Genomic DNA, 22,923 nt, shown 5'->3' on the forward strand with positions numbered 1-22,923 from the left:
TGAAAAAATTTAATGGTTTTTTTTTCATTTTTTATTTCTTTTGAAATTTTTAATATTTAAACTTATTTAGTTTTTTAATAATAATACTTACCATTAATTACTTTAACTATTATATAATACTTTTTTGGGAGAATTATGTTTTGGGGATAGATGGGCCCCCAAATTAACAAAAGATCCATATAACTCTTCAAATTGAATTGAAGAATATGAAATAGTAATGGACAAATATACCATTTAAGAACACATATAAAATATTTTATAAAATTAAGTTAAATAATAATTTCTTTTTTCAAAAATACTAAATTAAATAAAAGTAGTTTTCAAAAATATTAAATTAAATAAATTTTTTTTCAAAAATATTAAATTAAATTTTTTTCAAAAATATTAAATTAATTTTTTTTTCAAAAATATTAAATTAAATTGAAGTATTTAAAAAAATATTAAATTAAATATTTTTTAAAATATTAAATTAAATAAATTTATTTTTAAAAAATATTAAATTAAATAAAAGTATTTTTAAAAAATATTAAATTACATAAAAGCAATTTTTAAAAAATATTAAATTACATAAAAGCATTTTAAAAAAATATTAAATTAAATAAAAGTATTTTTCAAAAATATTAATTTTTTTCTCAAAATCAACAAATGACATTTTTGGAAATACTGAAGGATGATATCCTTCAACTCAATTTCCATATTTTCATCGGGTCTTATACTCAATTTGAAGAGTTACATGAACCTTTTGTTAATTTGAGGGTCCATCTACCCCCAAAACATAATTCTCCCAACTTTTTTCATTGACTATACGTTTCATATAAATTGTTTATGTGAAGCTATTCATTGACTTTTAGGTGCTACCAGAATGTTAGAATTCTAACTTTAAAGCGGTATCTCATTAATAACCCCTCTAAGGGAGGTTTTTTTCGCCTTCCACCTAAGTTATATGGGGAATGCTCAAAGTTGATTCCAATGAACAACGAACTTTCATAAAATCTTTCTGCCCATGTGTAGGTAGTCCGCATGTTAACAGACATGTCTATTTCATCGAATCTCTCTCCAAGACTGTGCAAGTCCCTAGCTCCACCATTATATATATATATTAGAAATATATGATATTAAAATTGATGCCTAACTTGAAATGCCGTTGAAGAAGTGGGATTTTTAAACTTTAATAAATGGAAATTATTGATTCGGATACAAGTCAAGTAAAATATTAAAAGGACAATTGTGTTTTGGACTCGGTTGGACTCAAAAATTAAGTTTTGATCCATATAAGTTATATAATTGATGAAGATAATATAAAATATAAAGAGACCAATATACCCTTCAAAACTATTTTATATTATAATGTTTGACAAATTTTTTTATTTAAAAATTTTATTTAATAATTATTGTGAAAATTTATTATTTTTAGAAAACCATTTTAAAAAAAATATATATTCAAAAAATGTATTATTTTAAAAAAATAAATTTGACATATTTTTAGTTATTTTTTATATACACAATTTTAAATATATATATATATATATATATATATATATATTTCAAGATGTTTGATTTTTAAATAATAATAATAATAATAATAATAATAATAATAATTTATTTTTATTTTTTTTGGAAAATTGTGTATTTTTTCCAAATCACTAAAATATATTAAATTTTATTGAGGTTTACAAAAAGAATAAAATTTAAATTAATATTTTTTTTTTTTTTCATAGTGAGCAAGAGTCATTTCTAAAAAGATAAAAAATTTATATCATTCTTCTCAATTTTCACACTTCTTGTGAGTTTTGGGTTTAAATAGTAAATTTATATAAACCAAAACTTAATTTTTGGTTCACCTAGATTCTAAACATAATTGTCCCGATATTAAATATGAGCCACAGAGGGGGAGAGAAAATTTTATATAAGCCACGTGCATGTTGAAGGTGCTTGGACACAGACGAATAATACATGAATCTTGAATATAAGGATTAATTTTTTAGAATTTTTAAGCCGATAATTTTTTCCAGAGGCGATTTTGTGTTTGAACAAAAACTTTATTTTTCTTCTCCGACCGAATTATTTACATTGCCTCATAAGTGAAGTGCTTACCACAATTTAGTATCACACTTCAAACGTTAAGAAATATCTTGTCTTTCCCGGTTTTCAAAACTGGTTTCAGTACAAAAAAATCTGCAATTCGTTGTTATAATTATTTAACGTAGCTCGAAAATAGCATCTTTAGCTACAAATTTTTACGCGACCGGTCGAGATTCAAATAACTGGTGGACATCTAAGTTGGGCCTTCTGTTCACAAATCTCTTGAACGTCTAATTGGGGCAGCCCAAACTCATTTGCTCGAATCCAAGGCCTGGCCTTGGGAGAACCTCATTAAAATTTAAGAGTTAAAGCCGCTGGGTGTTTTAGCCTGATCTGGGTTACATTTGGCCCATCTCAGCTTCTAGGACCCAACAACACTACATGGCTTTTGCATCCTGGGCCCACTATTTCTTTTATCTTTTCCCTCACTATTATTAGAAAGTATGCAGGAAATTCTCCTCGTAATGTGAATTTCTTTTATCTATTGCAACATTTGTAATATTATAAATGATTCATATTCATTCGTTGCTATCGTGTGCATTGATTTTTTTTTCTTTATTATTTTGATGGACATTTAGTCCATTAGTTCACTTAATATACAATTTAAATGTAAATGAATACATACCGGGATATGACTATGAGTTCCTTATAAACTAATACTATTATTTACAATAATTCATTAACCGAGGTAGTTCATGATGTTGTGGTCTACTATCTCTTATGTGGGTGAGATAACTTGTTCTAGTTATCGAAATGAGTTTTTGAAGTGGTATACTAGAACTTTAATTGTATAAAAAAAATGTAAGAAAAAAAAATACTAAAAGGCACACATTGGTGCCTAAGAATCACAAATTTCAAGCAAAAAGAATTTACTTAATGAAATGAAAAAAAAAAAAGGTTGGATTTCATTTCTTTTTCTATTATTGCTTGATATATATATATATATATATATATTAGTACAGTCAAAATATTAAAATAACATTTTACCCATCAATTTCCAATAATAATGAAAGACACCGTTGCTCATCCAAAACAAACAGAATTCTTCGTAAAGTCGAATCTTTTGATATCATTTCAAATCGAGGATTGTTACTTTCATTTGGATTTTTTTTATAAACCTCCCTTCAAATCAATTAATATCTATTTTCACGCCGTAGGGCAGCGAGAATAAGGGAAAAGATGTAATGGTCAAGCCTAAAAGCGGGTTGTTCAACGTCTGTCGGCAAATCGCACGCAGCCTGACTAACGTGGGCCCAAAAACCCATACGAAAACTTTTGTCGGTTTTTACAGGGTTGACAGCAGAAATTCAGGCGCAGCTGTGGAGTTGAGCCCAATGCAAAATAGATCCTAATCCTATGATACTTGATTCCACTTGAGATGTTCTGAAAATAGGAGTGAACTAAAATCACAAAACTTGGTGTTGAATTGGTACTTGCTTTATTAGAAATTTTGGAAAAATCAGGAGAAGGAAACTAGGGTGCTACTGCTACTGCTACAGTAAGAAAACACCAAAACAAAGTCTCTACCTCTCTCTCATGGATTTGGGATTTCTGTTATGCTCTTCAAGTTCCAAACATCGTCTTCCCAAACAACATCACTATAAAGTTGATTATAAGCATCACCCATGAACTCCATGTCCCAGCAAGGGAACCACAACAACCCCCATGACATCTGCTCATCCACCACCCCACTCAACATCCATGGCTCCTCCTCCCATGCCACTGCACTCTCCAGCGCCACCGCAATGGATTCTCTGTCATCCCTCTTCTCGTCTTCCACCTTCCCCACCTCCTCCTTCACTCTCTTCTTCGTCTTCCCCACCCCATACTTGTGCACTTTAACGTGATTCTCTCCATCTCTCGACTTGGGAACTTTCACCATATTTCGTTGTCTCTTCATCACTGTGGAGTCGTGATTGAAACACTAAGGAGAGTGAAAAATGAGAAAGGAAGTGATATATATTTATAAAGAGGGGAAGGGGAAGGGTGAAGAGGAGGGGTGTTTTGGAAATTGGAGTGGTGCAGTACATGGTTTACAAGTTTCCATGATCGCCATTTCACATGCAACTTGCTTTGTCCTCGTCTACATATCAGCAGCCAGCCCACTGCACCCTCCCACGCTAAGCTGTTGACACCAAGGTATATTTGTCATTTGGACCACTGTTCTACCTGCGACCCCATACAATGAATGTTTGGTGATCAAGGGACAGCCCTGTTACGGAATGATTACCCATATCCAATAGGAACTTCCAGGGTGGAAACAAAGATGGGCTTTGATTGCTCAGACTGTTACTCAAAGTTAAGAACATATGTATTTCTACAATTTCCTCCGGTTGACCCTAGTGTCACCATTAGGCCAAACTTTGGCTCCATTGATCATTGAAAAGGTGGGGACCATGGGACTGGCTCTGTTTGAGGTGCACTGACGCTGCGACCTGTCACGGGCTTCGCCCAGGCTGGTGGGCCAATGGGCTTGAGCCTAGATAGTTGGGCCAACAGCTCAAACTTAAAGGAATATTTGGTTAAAATGACTCCACGTCAGCAAGAAAGCAGCAGCTCTTCATTTGTTTTTCCCTTTTTAATATTCTTTTTTCCATTATTTCCTTCTTTTTTTTCCTTAGTTAAGAATTTTTTTTTTTTTTTTTTAAGAATCAAATATCCCTAAAAGCCTTCTTTCGACTCTTGTTAAAAAAAAAAAGAAAAAAAAAAGACAAGACCTTCAAATAACATACTTGAGACTCGAAAATTAATGATAAAATATCTTTGCACAAAAACTTTTGATAACCATGATAAAATTAAAATATTATTAAGTACACTTCTTTTTTTAATTGGAGCTTGAGTAAAAGGTATCAGTGCATCAATCCAACTCATGGTGACCAATACAGACCTTTTTAACCTTTCCTAATTATTAGGTCATGAAATTAACTAATTCAAATATGCAGTGGATGTGAAGATTATTTAATTAATATTTTCATTTCTTTTTAATAATTTATGTTTTTCCTTCAAGTTTAACATGGGTGGGGGTAAGCATAGTCAATAGTAGGAATCATGATTTGACAGAAGCCGTTGCCGTAATCCCTTTATGTAATTATGATAATACGATGGCGTTTTGAATAAAGGAAAAGGCATGGGATGAAAAAAAGCTAACAACTTTGTCTACTACCACACCAGTATCGCGCACCGCAATGAATAGTACTCCACAAAAAAAGTTGAAGGGAATGATTCAATTCTAGCATAATTTCCTATCACACTGGGGTCCGGAATGTGGATAGGTGTGAAATTTCATTTGGATTTGGATGAGAAGGCATAAATAGTTTACAAATCCCGGAAAAGCTGTGATTCCAAGAAATTTCTTAGCTAAAATCATATGAACATCAAAATATAGTAATTAAGCCATTGAAAAACATAAATTTCCACATTTATCTGATGATCCAATTCTTATTCTAGGACGAACATAACAGGGAGTAGACCGTAGATCCCTGGAACATGGATACCTTAATTGTTGTCTATATCTCAAAAGTTCATGCACCACCCCACCCCCCACCAACCTTGAAAGTCGATAGGCTATAATCAGACCACCTCGCGTTGGCTCGTGGGAGAGTGTCATGTGGGGACTTGGAGGCTAGCCCACACATTAGGCTTTTCTAAACATGTATGTGTGATTGGCTTGGTAGGAGTATGGACGTTGCAGAAGGGGTCTGGATTCAGAGTTTGAGCTGATCATTGCCATTCCCCTTCCCCGATTCCATAATATATCACTGGACCATAGGGATTCATGTCGGTACCCTTGACCCTCCTGTTGGTGGAACTAATAATAGGGAGCAATTGGTGCCTCATGTGGGCGAATCCCTTTGAGACATAAATATGAAAACAAAAATGCTATTTGGAAAGAGCAAGAACTGGGTTGCATTGTAGAATTTCTCTATATTATTTTATAGAAGCAAAAACCTCCTTTATGTTCTGCCAGAGGGTTATCATAACATTGGCAGTGATTAAACCCATAGGTAATTTATGACGAAGTTTTGCGCATAATAATCCTTGTTGTATAATACCCTGAAGTAGGAAGGCATCAGCCTTTCTTTTGATTTCATCTTCTAACAGAGTTGAACAAAATTTTGGCTCCCCCACATTGTTTTTCAATTTAAGCTTTGGTACGTGGGGAAATCAAATGAGGGGGCAGTGAAAATGACTGCTGGAATCAAAGTAAAGAAGAATTTTGGTGAGCTGGATCCACCCAAAGGGAGGATGAATGTGGACCTCCTCGAGATTTTTCATACATGCCGAGGTGTGATGCTGACGTTACTGAGCCTTGCGCCAACCCAGAAACAAATAAAAATAGAAGAAAAGGCCAAACAGATTTGGGTATCTGTTGGCAGGATGAGATGTCACCCAAAAATTACCCTTCGGCCTTCACCCTTTCAGACCCAGAGAGGCCATACTCGCGTGATTCATAAGCAACATCAACACACATCATAAAAAGAGAGAATGCCCAATGGAATCCAAAGGGGAACAGTTATATTTACAGTGTAAATGGCCCGCTTAGACGATTCCATACCAACTTCATTTTTACAGATTATCTTCATAAGCCGCCCATTAACTTAGGAAAAAAGAGACCCAAAAGATAAATTAAATGAAAATTTCCCCTCCTCACAGACTGTTACTTACAATACAAGGAGGACATGACAGCGACACATTATCAGGCCAAACCAAACCTCCCAAACAACCTAAGCGACTGGCTCCATTATTTGGTCAACATCTCCATTTACTTACAGACACATGATTACATACAAAGACACCGCTAAACTTTATATACACTACCACTACTAGTAAAAGGATCTCAGCTCTCACACTCCGGAGAATCTCAAAATTCCTCTGCTGCTATCAACGTTTGTGTTTGTCTGTTGTAGTTGTTTTTGGCGTGTTTGTTCTATGTACTTGGTGGTTGAAATGGGTTCTAAGCAAGAGCAGGGATGCTGCAGTTTCGCCTATCCCTGTCCAGGCAATCGAACCCCTCGATTCTCACTGCCGGGTTGTTCCCAAAATTCGCCCTAATGCATCCTCCTTTCCTTGCAGACGAAGATGGAGAGGATGACAGGCCAGAGGGGACCGACACCAAAGGCGGCGAGATGGGGTTGAGTTTCTCATCCCCGAATCGAGCGTCTTGAATTAATGGGTTAGCAACTCTGCTCGGCGGTGACCCGCTGAAAAATGGGGGCGACGAGGCTACTTGTGTGCAAGATTCTGCACCATAACCACCCTGTAAAAGAGAATAAAAAAATGATCACTCCTCAATTTCATATCCACCACTCGACTATGAGATGACACAACCCACAAATTATCAAAATATCATACCAACAAGGATTTTCTTTTTCCTTTTATTTTTGTCCACACAATGGCAAGAAAAGTGCTTCGATTTTGCTAGAAATACGGGAAGTGATAATGGGACTTTACTTGAGATTTTTCCCCATTTAAATTATTTTTTCAGGCGATTCATGTGCAGAATCACGAGCCTATTTAACAAGAAAGAAATAAAAAGCTTGTACAAAAAACAAACATATGAAGGAAAAAGATTGCACCTTTGCTAGGATGATGTCCAGAAGATCAGTCCCTGATTTTGAATCGGAAAGCTCCGTTTGATTCCTGTAAGTCAAAAACAAAAACCAGTTAAAAATGGGTTCTTCCCAATTAAATAACAAAGAGAAATATTTTTTTTTAAAAAAAAGAAAAAAAGAAAAAGAAAATTACGAGAGATGCCATCGAATGGGCCTGAGGGGGTCGACAATGGTGGCATTCAAGAGACCGAGACGGCGAGGCTTGGGGCAAACCACCGGAGCTCTCCTCTCTGATGCAGGCACAGAGCGCCTCATTTCTTCACAAGCTGCCAATGCGCAGTATTGATTCATTTTTGGATATCTTCTCTTACTAATAACGCCTGTTCAGAAACCAACACCTTCTCATTTAAGACACAATTAAAGATCCGTTAATATATTTTATTTTTTTTATTTTTTCTAGAACAGATCCGAAACCAAATGAAGCTCAAGATCCAGTCAACCCAAAATCCCAAAATAATACTAACAATAAATAAACAAAATATAAACTTAAAAAAAAAAAAAAAGCAAAATTATCTGTTTCCTTGAAACATTGAAATCAACCAAAACTTTTTGTATGTATACGAAATTCAAAACCTCGCGAACGAAGATTTTTTGAACAAAGTTGAATTCTTTATATTGAGATGTGGGATAGAGCACCCATATATGTCTGAAATGAGCAGATCAGGTAAGATCTGCCAAAACAAGTATGCAAAAAAGGGAAAAGGGATTTTATTGCTAACGATAATTGTTTTATTTGTTAAGAAAAACTTGAAATGATTTGAGATTTCTCCAGATCAGAGGGGAAAAAGGAAAAAAAAAAAAAAAAACAATTCCGTACGAAAAATAAGCTCAAAAAGGAAAAATCAACACAAATGAAGCTTTTATTAAATCCATCCATTACCACGAATTTTGGGAAGCTCTGCGCAAGATCCATGAAAGGGAAACAAAATTACAGAGGGTCTTGATCTCAAATCCACAAACCATGAAAGACCCAAAAAATATATATACATCCCCAGGTGTAGACTAACAAGATGCAAAATTCAAAAGACAATAAAAGGAGAGATGGGTAGCTTTACCTCAGCTGTACAGCTCTCTTCCTGAGGAGGGACTCCAACCAAAAAACAAATGAGGACAAAGGGGGTTGGGAGCGGAGGAAAGAAGGAAGACAAAGGAGGGGTTGGGAGAGATTTATAGATGGAAGAAGCAAAGAGAATCAACAAAAGGCAAAAAGAAAGGAAAAAAAAAATAGAGAGAGAAATAGAGGGAATTGGGCAACAGAGGGAGAAGAAAAAGCAGAGGACGGAAGGAAGGGTGAGGCAAAACCTGCAAAGCTGCAAAACAACCTTACCATTTATTTAACCAACCTCCTCCCTTTTTATTTCTTTTCTTTATTTATTTTTAATTATTTTTTTTACTCCCTCACACAGGCGGTGCGTCCCGCGAGAAGTCTCATCGGTTTTGGCACCAACTCCTTAACAAAGTATTAATAAAATAAAATAAATAAAAATCTGATAAATATCGCATCACACGTAACACCCCCCGTCAATCGCTGCCTGCCTCCCACTCCCTTTATGTGTCCTTATTATAAAATTCGAATTTAAATTTATTCCTTGTTTTATTTTATTTTATGGGGATGGGAAAGTGCTAAAGGCTAAGTAAGGTCGGTGAATCGATGAACATTAATTAGAAAAAACTTCAAAAGTAAACGGGTTAGTATAAAATAAAAATCAAGGTGCTACTTTTCTGTCAAATTTTTAGTATGGGAAATGAAAATTGCCTCCTTATTAGAAAATAAATTAATATAGGAATTTGAGAGGTAAAATTATTTATTTTAATCGTATTGTCAATACACAATCAATAATATCTTTTTTGATAAACTTATTTCAAACCAACTGTCAGTATACCTATATTCAAATAATTTGTCAAAGCAAGTTTCTTTAAATCGATTTTTGAAAGATACGAATAATAGTTTTTTTGAAGAGTTTTTTTCATACTTGAAATTTGATATCGAGTGATCTTTTATTCCTATAGAATTGTATTGCTTTACATATCTTTTAATATTTTAAATGTCTATAATTGATTTTATGAATAATGATTTTTGGGCTTTAAGTCAAACTTTTTTTATCCATGATTATTCCTAACATAATGATTTGATACATTTATTACTTGCGTAATGAATATGATCGTTACCCAAATAATTTTTTGCATGTTTTATACCTAGACAGAAGAAAGACTTATATTTAGACAAATATAGAGATCCACACAATTCATAAAAATATTTTAAATAGGTCAAAGGGGTTATATTCATAAGGTTAATATGCTGATTATAATAAAGATTAATTTTAATAAACCATTTTGAGCTAAAAACGATTATAAAGACGATCTAATGATTCGTAGTTAATTTGATATTGATTAAAAAAAAATGATATTTATGAAGATATGAGTAGGATTCTCATGTTTTTATAATAAAATAAGATAACTGTGTTAAATTAACTCAATTCTAATATAAGAAAATATAAAATACAATATATATTATCGAATCAAATAAATTTATAATTTCAAACATTTTGCTTTTAGGTTTCAAAATAATTTCTTATTCTATATTTTCTTTTGACTTTTCCTTTATTTAAGATGATTAAGTTATTTAAGTTAATGACTTTATTGATATTTTTATAGCATTTGTACTTATAAAATTAAATGAATCATTTATTATAAACCTCTCCTCACCCCACATGTGATTTTAGATGCAATTTCATGAACATTCTTCCTTTAACAACACATTTGACCACAACATTCAACACCCTTTAAGCAATGTAGTTTAACAAGATAGATTTAACATTAATCATGTTTTATCATGGGATTAGTAACTTTTTAGTGAGTTAATTAAACACTGATACTAAAAAAATGATTGGGAATAAGATATGCTCATGAATGAGACTAGTGTGGAAAGCACTAGCCGCCAACTCCCAAAACTTAAATTTTCTTATTCCTCTTGTTCTAATTTAGCATGTCGAAGGGTGTTTTTAAAATTTTTTGCTATTGTTGTATTGGTCCAAATTTGAAATCTAGCTTCTTTGGTATGCATAATAATGGGTACAACATTTTCATATTCCCTTTGCAAGGAACCACCATGTATATTTTTAAAGCTAGGTACTATTAGTGACGTTACATCTATTGGTCATTTAGTCAAACAACTCTCACTGAAAACTTTTTTAAAAAATTTTTCCACACCATAAAAGAAATCAACTTCAATTGCTTTTTATGGGACATTTTTCTTTTGAAACAAAATTCAAATTTGGGAATGACGAGGAACAAAACATAAAAGGAGAGAAAATAAGTGAATTTAAATGGCATCCCCGTAATTTTAACTTGTAAGTATAGTTTGTGCAAAAAAAAAAAATAAAAATTAGATGTATGATTTATCTTTTCAAGTACATATAAGATTTAGTGTTTGGTAAAACATAATACTGATTATTTAATGATTTTAAATTAAATTATTGATTTAAAATTATTATTCAATTTTTACTTTAAGTATTAAGATAATTTGATAAATTTAATTTAAAATTAATTTTAAATTATTGAATTGATATTTATTTTAATAAATTATAATTAGGATAAAAAAGATCAAATAACAATAGAGATCGTGAAATAATAAAAAGAGATTGTAGAGGTAATTAAGATAAATGAAGTTAAAGGGATAAAATGAAAATATGAATTTAAGAATAATTTTTTACTTATTACTTAAAATTATTTTTAATTTTAAGTCATATTTTTTATTTTATCAGACATAGTTTATTTAATAACTTAAAATTTTAAGGTTATTAAGTTGATTTACTAAACACCTATTAAATCCATTATTTTTATATTTTAAAATATATATTAGACATAAATGCTTATTTATTTACTATTGAAATATGATTTAAACTAATTAACTGAAATATAATTATATAACTTTAAGGAGATGCATTTTTCATGTGTTAAACAAACTCAATCAATAAACACTTCCTTCCAAAATATTTTCTTCCTCCGATTGCATTTTTACTAAAAACTTCTTAACTCCTTGTTTTGTACTTTAAAGTGCTTTAATGTGTATTGGTGATCTAAACTAGTTATTTGGATTGAAAATTTAATTTAAATATTCTTAAATTTGACTTTATATATTTTCAGGGTTTTAATAAACTTTGAAATCACATTAATGAGTTCATTATTAGAGTTGATAAGGTAAATATAGTCGGGTTACTACTTAAAGGTATATTATGGGTTAAGATTTATTATATGTTTGAAACAAAATTAGAAAAATGAAAACGAAGGACAAGCTTTTGAGTATGCTTACAAGGTACGTTTGAATGTGCTTAAGTGTTTGGGCTATTTTTTGTGCAATTCCTTCTTTCAACCGATTGCATTATAAAGTAGTTAACTAGTTTGGTTTAAGGTTTGAAACTTCAAACGACTTGTGTTAACCTTTTTGAAAAGCTTGGAAATAAACTAGACCAGGGTTTTAATTTGAAGTAAAAAAACCATCAAATTATTTGATAATAATGATCTTTTTAAATTCAAGAAATAATGAATTTAAAATTTAAGTCATAAAAATAATTTAGATTCAAGTATGTTAACAAATAACATCTTACACAAGGTTTCAGGTTACTTTAGGTCGGTAACCTTCTCAAATCTTCAAAATATTGATATTCTTTTATGGTTATTTGAGTTTTCATTGAATCTTTCCTAGTAAACCTGAAATGCTTAACTTGATTCGAACCACTAATAACTATAATTTTATTTTATAATCATTAAAACTCAATTAAGATAACCTATGAGATAACATTTGAACTATATACATGTATCACATGTAATTGTCCATCGTAGAATTATTCTTTGTTTTATTAAGTAAATTCAAATATTAATTAAAAAAATAAAAAAACCTTAAAAAATAGTTAAAATTTTGAATTTTGGATTATAATAGGTGGTTTCGAGAAAAAAAAAATCTGCACTTTCCATATATAATTCAGTATTTTATAAAATATCTTTGCATAATTAAAAATATATATTTAATACTATGGAAAAGCTTTTTTTTTTCTTACCTTATTCATCAAATATTTCCAACCTCCAACTTCAAACCTAACAACGTCCAATAGAAGAAAGGCAACTATCAATGCCCAAAGAAAATCTCTCTTTCAATTTTCAGGTACATAAAAGATCCTTACCTGCAAGCCATACAGACCTACCATACCCAACCAAGCAAAGGTACCGTGGCAGTATAGAGGCCAATCGTGAACCGTCAATTCCTCACATAATATTGAATTTTAAACCATAATTTATTTTTTAATTTTTTAAATAAAGTTAAACTTTATAACATTCTCTAAAAAGTTTAAATTCAAAATCAATTCGAAAACTAATACATCATTAAAAATATTCTCCCTTTTTCAGCCACAAATATATTTGACTTATCAACCGGAAACACTTTCCTAATGTGACATACAGGGTAGTCAAAATCAGAATCTCAAATATTTGCCTTTTGAAAGGATTATTACACGCTACGTGTTTCAAAATAATATCTATTTCTGTTAGAAAAATGGAAATGAAGGCGGTGCGGACCTTCTGTTCCGTTGTGGGATATTTTCAACCCTTCATTGATTTCAATTTTATCCGCAGTGTTTCTTGTTTTTCAAATTTTGTATTCTTCTTTTCTTTAATGACGGAGGAGGAGCTTTCAAGGAAACAGAAAACCACATGTTAGCGGCCGTTGCTGTTTTATACTGAGAATAAGATGACGTATTTTAGCCATGTGGCATCCATTAATGCATGGAAGTGTAACGTTCTGGAAAAGTCGGAGCGGATCTCATCGTCTAATTGCTGACTTGTCCCTTTCGATTTTTGCCTTTCTGGTGTTAGGTTTTAACTTTTGAGACGGTCGATATATCACAAGGCCGGTGCCCAGCTATCAAAATTTGACTCTGCATATTTAAAGAGAAAATAAAATTATCCTGTGGGGTCTGGAGAATCTGGACTATGATCTCAATCTGACTGCTTGTGATTTTCCCTTGTACCAAGTGTCTTAAAATAGAAAAAAAAAATATTTTGGAAGTTCTGGGCATAGAATGGGCATGGTTTTGATATTTTGGTGTGGCATATGGTCAGATTTTAGAGGGGTTTGAATTCATCTTATGGATTTTCAAAGATTCCACACAGCCTTTCAAAGGAGCTGAGAATTGTGACCGATTGAGTTTGTCAATGGCCATGCCCATGCTATTATTTTGTTGTCAGTGCTGTTTGCTTGTATATAAAGGGATGGATAATGCCTCTTTTGTGTTTCTCTTTTTATATACATATATATGAACCCTATGTTTGAATAAATCCTTTCCTCGAGTTTTCATATTGACTTATAAGCTTAGTTTTAGTGAAAAAAAAATAAAATACAACCATTATCCTTTCTAATAATCTAGTTTGAAAAAAGAAAAAGAAAAAATGTTCCTAACCCCATTTTGGTCTCATCGAAATCAAGTTTAAATTAACAATCAAGAGAAATATGATAAAATCATCATTTTAACATAAGTAGAATCATACCTAGGGTGACAATGATTAAAAACATGGCGTTTATAACAAAAATTGATTTATTACCATGAGACCATATTTATATAGGTTCGAAAAAATAACTTGAGTGACGAGCATTATGATTCTTTAAAGCTAGTTAATTAAACTAATAATAGAACATTGTCGATGTTTTTCATTAAGTTGATAACTTTATTTCATCCAATACAATTTGTTTTCTTAAGTTTTAATGGCTATTATCTAATTCATGTTACTCAAGCATCAAACATTGAATATGTGTTTGGAGATGTAAGACAAAGTAAGAATGATTCAAAATAAAAAACGGAGAAAAACCTAAAATTTGGAAATGTGATAGGAAAAACAATAACATGACTTCCGCAATATTTGAATATTTTCCATGAAATGTTCAAATGTCATCCTAGCGCTTGAATACTTTTAAGGTATGGTTTGAATGTTTTACCATAAGTCAAACATCCCTCGCAAGCATTCAAATTAGAAATATTGATACTATTTTTTTAAATATTTGAAATTTTTATTTTCAATGAAACCTTCTTTTTCAAAGTAGCTTCAATTAGATTTACTATGATGCACTATAAATACCTAGATTTAAGGCTTAGAATAAGAGGATGCATGGCAAAGATAACAAATATTCTATATGATCATCAAGCTCTCAAAACCTTTGAAAATCGTCTTGGTTAAAAGGTTAGGTGGAACACCGACTTATTAGCTTCAACATAAAGGTGAGGTGATATACTAAGGAATAAGAGGTGTTTCGGACATGAAAGAAGAACATATACTTTAATTGATATAAGACCTTTCAAAATAGTTGAGTTCAAATAATGTAAAACTATGTACTTTCTTTTCATAATTAGTGAATTTGATTCAACGATGGTTGTTTCGTGGTTATTTATATTTACAATCAAACTTTATGTAATTTAATGTAAAATAATTAGAATTAATTATTATTATTATTATTTTTTAATAATGAACTTTAAGATATTTGTTGTGAACATATATTTATAAGCATTAACTTGGTTGAGTGATAGCCTGCTTAATTTAAAAATCGGAAAAAATGCTAATAAATACTCGAAAAATGGATAAAAATAATGATAAATGTGGTGATAGCGAAAAATTATTGAAAAACCGATTATCGATATGGAATACTCCAAAGCGATTATCGTCGTCAAAATTTCATGACATTTTAAAATGTGACTATAACCAACACTTTTGGAAATATTCCATGTGAGCTATGGCCCTCATATTGAATTTTCTCTAATTATAGAAAATTTGAAAAAATACTTTAGTATTTAGAAATTCTTTAGTATTTGGAAATTCTTCTAAGTATTATAGCATTGCAGAGAATCCATCAAAGTACTAACATCCGACACTTGTTGTTTCAAGTATATGTGAGTGTGTCACCACGCCTTGCCATTCTCACACAACATGCCCCCGAGTCATATAACATGTGTTACTAACATTATGTGCGCTTGCAAAACTGTCCATTGTCCATTATGCAAATCTTCGTTGCACTTGTGCTACTTAGCCTGCTCTAATCTCTTAAGGTCACCTTAGTCAATTTCCCATCTATGTGTGTTCTTGGAAGACATGATAAGTTTTCCAAGTTACAACACCTTGCTTGAGTTTAAACATGTCATCACTAACATGTATTGAGTCGTGTGTGGGCAAGGTGTTGTCATGCATATCCATTTCATACTTTCCAAGGGATTAGGTGCTAACACTAATGATATAAAATGTAGAATGTTATTTGCTATATTAAAATTAATAAATATATTTTTTATTATTTCGATCACGAGAACTTGTGAATATGCTTGAGAAAAATTTGTGGTTTGGGTTTGATATAAATCTTAAAATTTAAACTCATTATTGATAAATAATTAATCATACCTATAAGATTATTGTCATTGAAGCATTCCATTAACGGAAGACATTTATGAACTAAATTAAAACTTATTACTTATTACTTAATATTTATTACGGAATAATTTAAATTAAGTTATCCTTAAGTTATTAATTTAAAATTTATTACTTATTTTTTACTTTAATTATTAAAGTTATTTAGTAAAACTAATTTAAATTTTATTCTAAATTATTAAATTGACATATTTATCTTTATTAATTTTAATTAATATTTATTTTCATTGATTTTAGCTCATTTATTTTTTATTAATTTTAAACAATAAATTTATTTATAAAACATTCATATTTAATGTATGGTAGATGTATAAGATAATAATAAAATATTTATTATAAAAAATGAGTGATGAATATTGAATTATAATTCTAAAATATAATTTTATTAATACGGGCGTTAAACAAAAAAGATTGGAGATTAATAATAAGTTAACTAATTTGACTTAATACTTAAAATTAAAAATCACTATAAGTTGTAATATTAAGTTATTTTATCATATATATTTAATCTATTTAATAATTTAAATTAAGTTATTAAATCATATTAAGTTGATTTAGCAAACATCCTTACCTAAGTTTAACCTCCAATTTATTAAATGTTAATCCCATGAATATATGAACAAGGAGTAAATAAAGATTGAAGCATTGAATTTTGGGCCTATGATACTCTCAAAAGCAATATTTTTGAATTTTAAAATATTGAAATATTTTTTCGTATTTTAAAAAATAACCTTAACAGTTTCAAAAATAAAAAAAGCAATATATTGATTATTTTATAATTAATATAAAAATATTTGCAAAGAAACCATTTTCATTTTTATTACCAAGAGACCAACCCATTCCGCACGGCCAGATTAGGTTGGTTTAGGTTGGCATTAGCTTCAGAAATATATTGCTTTGGATTCCATTTCGGACCGTCATCCAAAACCAAACCCAACAGAAAGACCACCAAATATGCCGGAATTTGTTGGCCAAATGTTAGCCTAAGAAATAAATTGAAATGGCGCAGTAAAAGCTTAGCTTAGTAACATAAAACTGGAAATAAAAGGCAGTCATTTTCCTAGAATCCTCTTCCCTTGGAGGAGTCAACTTCCGTAGCTCTGTCGCTCTCAAAACTTGGCTTTTCTCCAGTCTTATACAAGGCTGATGGCATTAGATTTGCAAATAAAAGTCCAGCTTTATCGATATGATTGGCGGAAAGCATGAGAAATGACACGGAGAAAAGTCCAATGTATCAAATGGTTGAGGTTGGCTCCGGCCTTGGCCATTCTATTTAATAATCGACCTAACCCAGAAGCAGAGTACCGACCCGTGTCTTCCACAATCACCTCCTCACCTTGAATAATTGTAGTTATTGAAAGAGAGAGAGAAGGCTGCATCGTCTTTAACGTTTTCCCCTCTTAGGTTTATTGTCACACCCAACAAGTTAGCTGAGGCTAATATCTTGGTAGGCAGGACCAACCATGTTCCCACGTATTTTCTCTTAAACCAAACACATATCTATAGCCACACACTTGGCATCTTTTTCCCAAAGCGCGTGATATACACGCGTATCAATTCATCCTTTGTCAAAAGAAGAACAGATTCAAATCCGGAGATTTAATTGAAGAAAATCTTGCTTGCCCCATTACGTACCAATTTTATTAAAATACTAGTAAAAACTGCACGTGCAATGTAACGGAAAAGGACGGATACAAACACTAGAGTAGGGCGAGCAAGTCTGATGTGATATGATTTGAATTGACTATTTTTATGCATAGCTTGATTCTTATGTGAGATTTGTGGTTTCAAATTAAATAACGACCATGTAGATCATAACTTTCAACAACCCCCTCCCTGTCCGTTTAAATATCATCACAAAAGGACATTGTAACTTTAGCTTAATGTAACCTTGGGGCAAGAAAAGAACCAACATGAGTTAGTTTCAAGTAACTTTTAGGAGGGTAACGGCAACACTCTAGGCCAAATGGAAGACGCCAACTCAAATTTGAATCCAAAAACAGTGAGAAAAGGGAAAAAGAATAGAAGGGTTAAAACCCTCGAATGTCTTGTATGGCACTTTACATATCTCAGATATTAAGAAGAAAAAGCGGGGGGGAAAAGGGACAGAGCAGTGTGGCTGACAGGGGTTGCTCAAGAAGAAGCTTGTTCTGCTGCAGCTCTTTTCTTGGCAAAATATTCTTCAGCACGTGCAAGATTCTTAATAACTGATGGCTTTAGCCACTTCTTCCGGCCTGGTAGTACTGTGATAGAACAACCAGCAGCCTCGAGCTTCTCCTTTGCTGACGATGAGAAGGCACGGGCCTTTATATTTAGCTTCACACTTAGGTCCCCAGCACCTAGAATCTGAAATCAAGAAAGAAATTAACATCTTTCCCCAAGCAACATGAAAATATTCATCTGATGTTTGTTCTACTTTCTGGAATTTACAATGCTTTCTACTCACTTCCATCTTGTAAGGTACAACTTATTAATTATGATTTCGATCATGTTTCAGCTGTCGCAGATAGGATATGGATAGATGAACTAAGTTTGTGGGTCTCTCTGGTGGAAACCATGTTTCTAATGTGTTCAATTTGGAGTTATATAATTTTATTATCAGATGCTCAAAGAGCAATTTTATGTAAAAAGATAAAATGTGTCAAAACCAGGCCTTGCATGGAAATTGGAAAAAATCTTGAGGATGCACTTTGCAGAAAAACCTGAAGACTGGGGATTGGTGTATTATTCTTTTATATCCTGTAGACACGAGGGCTGAAAAATTTGAAGGTGCATTTGTACACAGCATGCACTCATGCAGTATAGAAAGTATATAATATTCCATCTTTCTTCTCTTTTTCCTGAGTTGGTTTCATTTGCAGTGTTTAAATTCAGGTCGATTTCATTTACGATGTAAAGAATGAGCTTCAATTTCAAGTGTAAGTTTCGGTCATCCTTTTCATGTCCTATTTAATTAATATTGATACCCATTTTTACAAATTTTATTGCAACGATCTGCAAACCATATTAGGAAATGTTGTCACATCAAGTTTTGTAGGGATCATGATACCTGAGAATTTTTCTGTGTGTGTGTGTTTAATATTGAATCAAGTTTGTTACCACATGAAAAAGATCAGGAAAAATAATTCAATTGGTAGGTTACTAGGTTTCAAATTTTAAAAAATTCCATTGATCTCAACCGCCAAGATCTGTTGTAAAATGTTTAGCTCAATATGTACCTTCAAAGGGAGTCTCCTTTCTCTTCCTGATGGGTTGATCAAACCCTTCTTCTTCAAAGAATCCAGTGATACCTCTTCACCTTCTTGAAATCCAGCTGCTTCTATGTCTTTTAAGTTCACAGGGACATATTTAGGTAAACCCGCATGCATACCTTGTAAAATGAAAAAACAAGTATGGATAAGTAATCTGAATTTATAACAAGTTATGCTTGCTCTGAACTTGAGCTGAAATGAGTCAATCCAAATTTAAAATAAATGTGCTTCGAAATATATCATGAGTAAAATTGACCTGAGCAAACATTTGTACAATTTGTCACTCCACTTTTTTTTGGTTGTATTGTTTTAAAATATATGTAATCTTGATAGGTCAGGATTTGAAAGCATTCAAGCTCAAGAAGAAAACAAGTACCCATAAAATTCAACCAGCTAAGCTATTTGGCTGGCAATTGGGGCGTAAAAACTCATGCTTCTCACAACTTTGATTACAAAAGTTGACTGACTTCTCATTCCAATAATCATAATTGTTGGTTCTAATGTTTCTACACAAGCCTAAAGATCTAGGGGAAGGAGGGAAGCATTCTAATTTCCACACACTGGTTTGGTGCCCAAGAATCAAAGATTGACAGAATGTGAATGATCAACTATGACAGTCAAACTGTATAGTAATAAACAATTGAATTTTGGAAATTTTTGGTTTTTGGCCAATGACAAAGAGAATGAAAGAGGCGTCAATGCTGTATTAAACTACCCCAAGTGCTAACATTTAGGGCTGCATCAAGTGAAGCATTTTCTCAAACACATGCTCCGCATGTAATTCTACTCAAACGAGTGCCCCATTGTCTTAGACAAAGCAATGAGTTAAAAATTTCAAAGGACAGGACTGTGCTCTCCTCATTGAAGTTAGAATGTATGAAAAGAACCCAACACACAACACAGCACAATAAGAAGCAATCATGGAACCACTGCAACCATTCATTACCTCCCGCAATTCCTCGCAATTTGGGGATTCGCCGGTAAAGGGGCATCTGGCCGCCCTCGAAGCCCTTCATTACCCCAGGACCAGACCTCGATTTCTGACCCCTCATCCCAAACCCACAACTGTTCCCTTGTCCCGCTGATATACCCCTTCCCTTTCTCTTGGCTTTCTTCCTCGACCCTGGTTGTGGCCCCAAATTATCCAGCCGAAACCGAACATTATCAACAACCGAAGACGGAGAACCTTGGCTCGCAACAACCACTCCAGATTTTCTCACTTTTTCCTTTACCTCGAGCTTGATAGTCAGAAATTGACATGGGTTTGCCTTGAGATTTCTCACATTTCCCTGCACGTAGGAATAAACAAGTCAGAAGAACATGATGCTGACGATTATATTGCGAAAGTGATAGAGAACATGAGAACCTTGAATGGAGAAGAAGGGTGATGCAGAAAGAGAGGTGTTCTGGACGAAGGAGCAGAGGAGACGGAGAGTAGAGCTGCCATGGGTGAGGAGTTGAAGTGATGTGAGGCTGTCTTCACTCGCACCAACACCTGGATAGGGGAGTTAACGGATCCAATCCCCTACGATTCATTTCACTGCAGTCTTCGCAATTATGCTTTGACACGTCACCATACCCCATGGAGATGAACTCTAAGCAAATATGGGCCGCCAGCTTGAGCCTGGACTCCTCCACCCATTCTTCCTCTAAATTAATGTCTAGGCCCATATAGTTGGGCCTGGACTTGGGTTCAAATTTGAAACGCAAGAAAGCCTCAAGCGCAGTTTGGAACAGAAAGATTACCAGGCAGACCTTCAGTAAGTGTCCGCAGCCCCCGTACTCAACCATGCAACGCACCATTTTTATTCAAACCATGAGAGAGGTATTTTCCAATATTTATTTATCTCTATTGCCCTAAAAAACAAAATGGAAAAGAAAACAGTTCTTTAATTACAAGGATAAAGGTATCAAACTTTACTGTAATGTACTCATGGATTAGAACATGATTGCATAAAAGCAGACTCCGTTTTGAGAACATCCAACCTTGCTTGGATCTTAATGATCTCATATGGCCCTGGTAATATAGTTTAATATGTTGGTGAAGAAGAGTCCTTTGGCATTCTTTTTTTTATTTTTTTTTGTTCCCTTTTTCTTCCTTTTCTTTATTCTTTGAGTCATCTCTTTTAGAGTGCTGCTCAATGTAGGGACCCCTCCCCCTGATAACACGTGGCACACATCTCTTGATGACACGTGACACACATCTTCTGATGACGCGTGGCACACATTCTCATCCGGATTAACCTCATCCGGATTTTCCTAAAAATACACGTGGCACGCTTTTCCTATTCGGACTACCTCAAGGAGAAGCACACGACACTCATAAGCATGACATCCGAACGACTTCCACAAATGCATCCGGACGACCAACATAGGCCATCCGGATACGTTTGCCCAGATCATTGATTGAAGTAAGCAAGTCTTGCACGTTTTCACAACAGCTTGCCATGACCCACGTTTCGCCACCTGCAGAGTGAAAGGATAAGATGAAGCGACAACAAGTCACTTCCCACGATCACTTCATACGATCGCCTATCACGATCTCTATCAGCCACACGTAGGGTGATGATGGCCCTGCCACCACCTAGTGTTATCATGACAACACAAAATATCTCCCCACCATTAAAGAGGGGAACAAAGCTGCTGATACTATATATACGAACCTTCACACAAAGAGAAAGGTAAGTTTTGCTATACCTAATAAAAGGTTAACTGATTTATCTCTCTCTAATCATGACTGACAAAACCATCGGAGGGTGCGTCTGGACACCCCGTCCAAACGCCTTTTGCAGGTGGAACGACTGAATCAAGAATCTATATTGGTTGAGTCGTGCGTCCATTCATTTGGCAACTATGTGAATCACTAGGGACACGAGGTCTCAACACTCGAGACTAAAACAATGATGATATCATTAGATTTGTTCACTAGATTCCTAACATCTTGTGACCCTTCATTCTGATTCTTAAGGGAAAAAAAATGCAAAAAAAATTCGTAACTTTTTGCCCAATAATAGCTAGAGAATGACTTGGGTTTCTCAATTGGTGATTGCACATCTTTTCCTCTTTTGTGATGCAATGTCATGTCCTGATTCACACATAACTCCTGACTTCTATGTCTTTGTTGGTGTTGGGACATTGGTCAGCAGGGTTTAAGTAAAATTTTGGATTAGCTAGCTTCTTCTGTGGAGCTCAAGATTTATTGACTTGTGATCATAACTCATAAGCAGGTAAGATGTTTGAGAGGAGGAAGATGAAGTTCTTTGCCTTTTAATAAATTCTGAACTTTCATCCCACTAAACCTACAATCACAAGAGAGAGAGAGAGGAAAAAAAATCCACATTCTCTGAACTCCTTACAATACGAATCTGTTACACTGGTTCTCTGGTTATTTAACATATCTACTAAAGCATTAAAGAGACTGCATTTTCTTGCCTTCAGGGAGGTGCCCATAAATATATGGCTATTACCTTATTTTGCCAAGAAAGGCCTGTTCTTCTTCTATCTAATTGGAGATTATTGTA

General features: G+C 33.1%; 3 protein-coding genes across 4 annotated transcripts; all 3 read right to left on the reverse strand.

The window, feature by feature from the left end:
• Positions 1-3,503: 3,503 nt before the first annotated feature.
• LOC104878581 (uncharacterized) lies at positions 3,504-4,091 on the reverse strand. Its single transcript, XM_010649164.3, has one exon. The coding sequence runs from the start codon at positions 3,980-3,982 to the stop codon at positions 3,617-3,619; it is 366 nt and encodes a 121-aa protein (XP_010647466.1). The 5' UTR covers positions 3,983-4,091; the 3' UTR covers positions 3,504-3,616.
• A 2,486-nt stretch (positions 4,092-6,577) lies between these two features.
• Positions 6,578-9,122, reverse strand: LOC100266248 (uncharacterized). 2 transcript variants are annotated; one of them, XM_002282626.5, is made up of 4 exons: positions 8,750-9,122; positions 7,828-8,014; positions 7,659-7,722; positions 6,578-7,339 (listed from the first exon to the last, which is right to left on the reverse strand). In XM_002282626.5, the coding sequence occupies exons 2-4, from the start codon at positions 7,983-7,985 to the stop codon at positions 7,037-7,039; spliced, it is 525 nt and encodes a 174-aa protein (XP_002282662.1). In that variant the 5' UTR covers positions 7,986-8,014; positions 8,750-9,122; the 3' UTR covers positions 6,578-7,036. The 2 variants fall into 2 exon arrangements, with proteins under 2 accessions (XP_002282662.1, XP_019074380.1); XM_019218835.2 differs by having other exon boundaries at positions 7,828-8,032; positions 8,750-9,026.
• Positions 9,123-18,109: 8,987 nt separating this feature from the next.
• LOC100268043 (large ribosomal subunit protein uL15c) lies at positions 18,110-20,987 on the reverse strand. The gene is made up of 4 exons (XM_002279275.5): positions 20,769-20,987; positions 20,349-20,691; positions 19,370-19,521; positions 18,110-18,497 (listed from the first exon to the last, which is right to left on the reverse strand). Exons 1-4 carry the CDS (start codon positions 20,847-20,849, stop codon positions 18,285-18,287), a joined length of 789 nt encoding a protein of 262 aa, XP_002279311.2. The 5' UTR covers positions 20,850-20,987; the 3' UTR covers positions 18,110-18,284.
• Positions 20,988-22,923: the final 1,936 nt, after the last annotated feature.

The sequence above is a fragment of the Vitis vinifera genome, chromosome 1, assembly GCF_030704535.1.
Source record: "Vitis vinifera cultivar Pinot Noir 40024 chromosome 1, ASM3070453v1".
Lineage (NCBI taxonomy): Eukaryota > Viridiplantae > Streptophyta > Magnoliopsida > Vitales > Vitaceae > Vitis > Vitis vinifera.

Coding starts and splice junctions, on each gene's coding strand:
- LOC104878581 (XM_010649164.3), bottom strand. CDS start 3,982: ATGAAGAGACAACGAAATATGGTGAAAGTTCCCAAGTCGAGAGATGGA.
- LOC100266248 (XM_002282626.5), bottom strand. CDS start 7,985: ATGAATCAATACTGCGCATTGGCAGCTTGTGAAGAAATGAGGCGCTCT. Junction 7,723..7,827: donor CCCATTCGATGGCATCTCTC/GTAATTTTCTTT, acceptor TTTGACTTACAG/GAATCAAACGGAGCTTTCCG. Junction 7,340..7,658: donor TGGACATCATCCTAGCAAAG/GTGCAATCTTTT, acceptor TCTCTTTTACAG/GGTGGTTATGGTGCAGAATC.
- LOC100268043 (XM_002279275.5), bottom strand. CDS start 20,849: ATGGCAGCTCTACTCTCCGTCTCCTCTGCTCCTTCGTCCAGAACACCT. Junction 20,692..20,768: donor ACCCTTCTTCTCCATTCAAG/GTTCTCATGTTC, acceptor TCCTACGTGCAG/GGAAATGTGAGAAATCTCAA. Junction 19,522..20,348: donor ATTGCGAGGAATTGCGGGAG/GTAATGAATGGT, acceptor TCATTTTACAAG/GTATGCATGCGGGTTTACCT.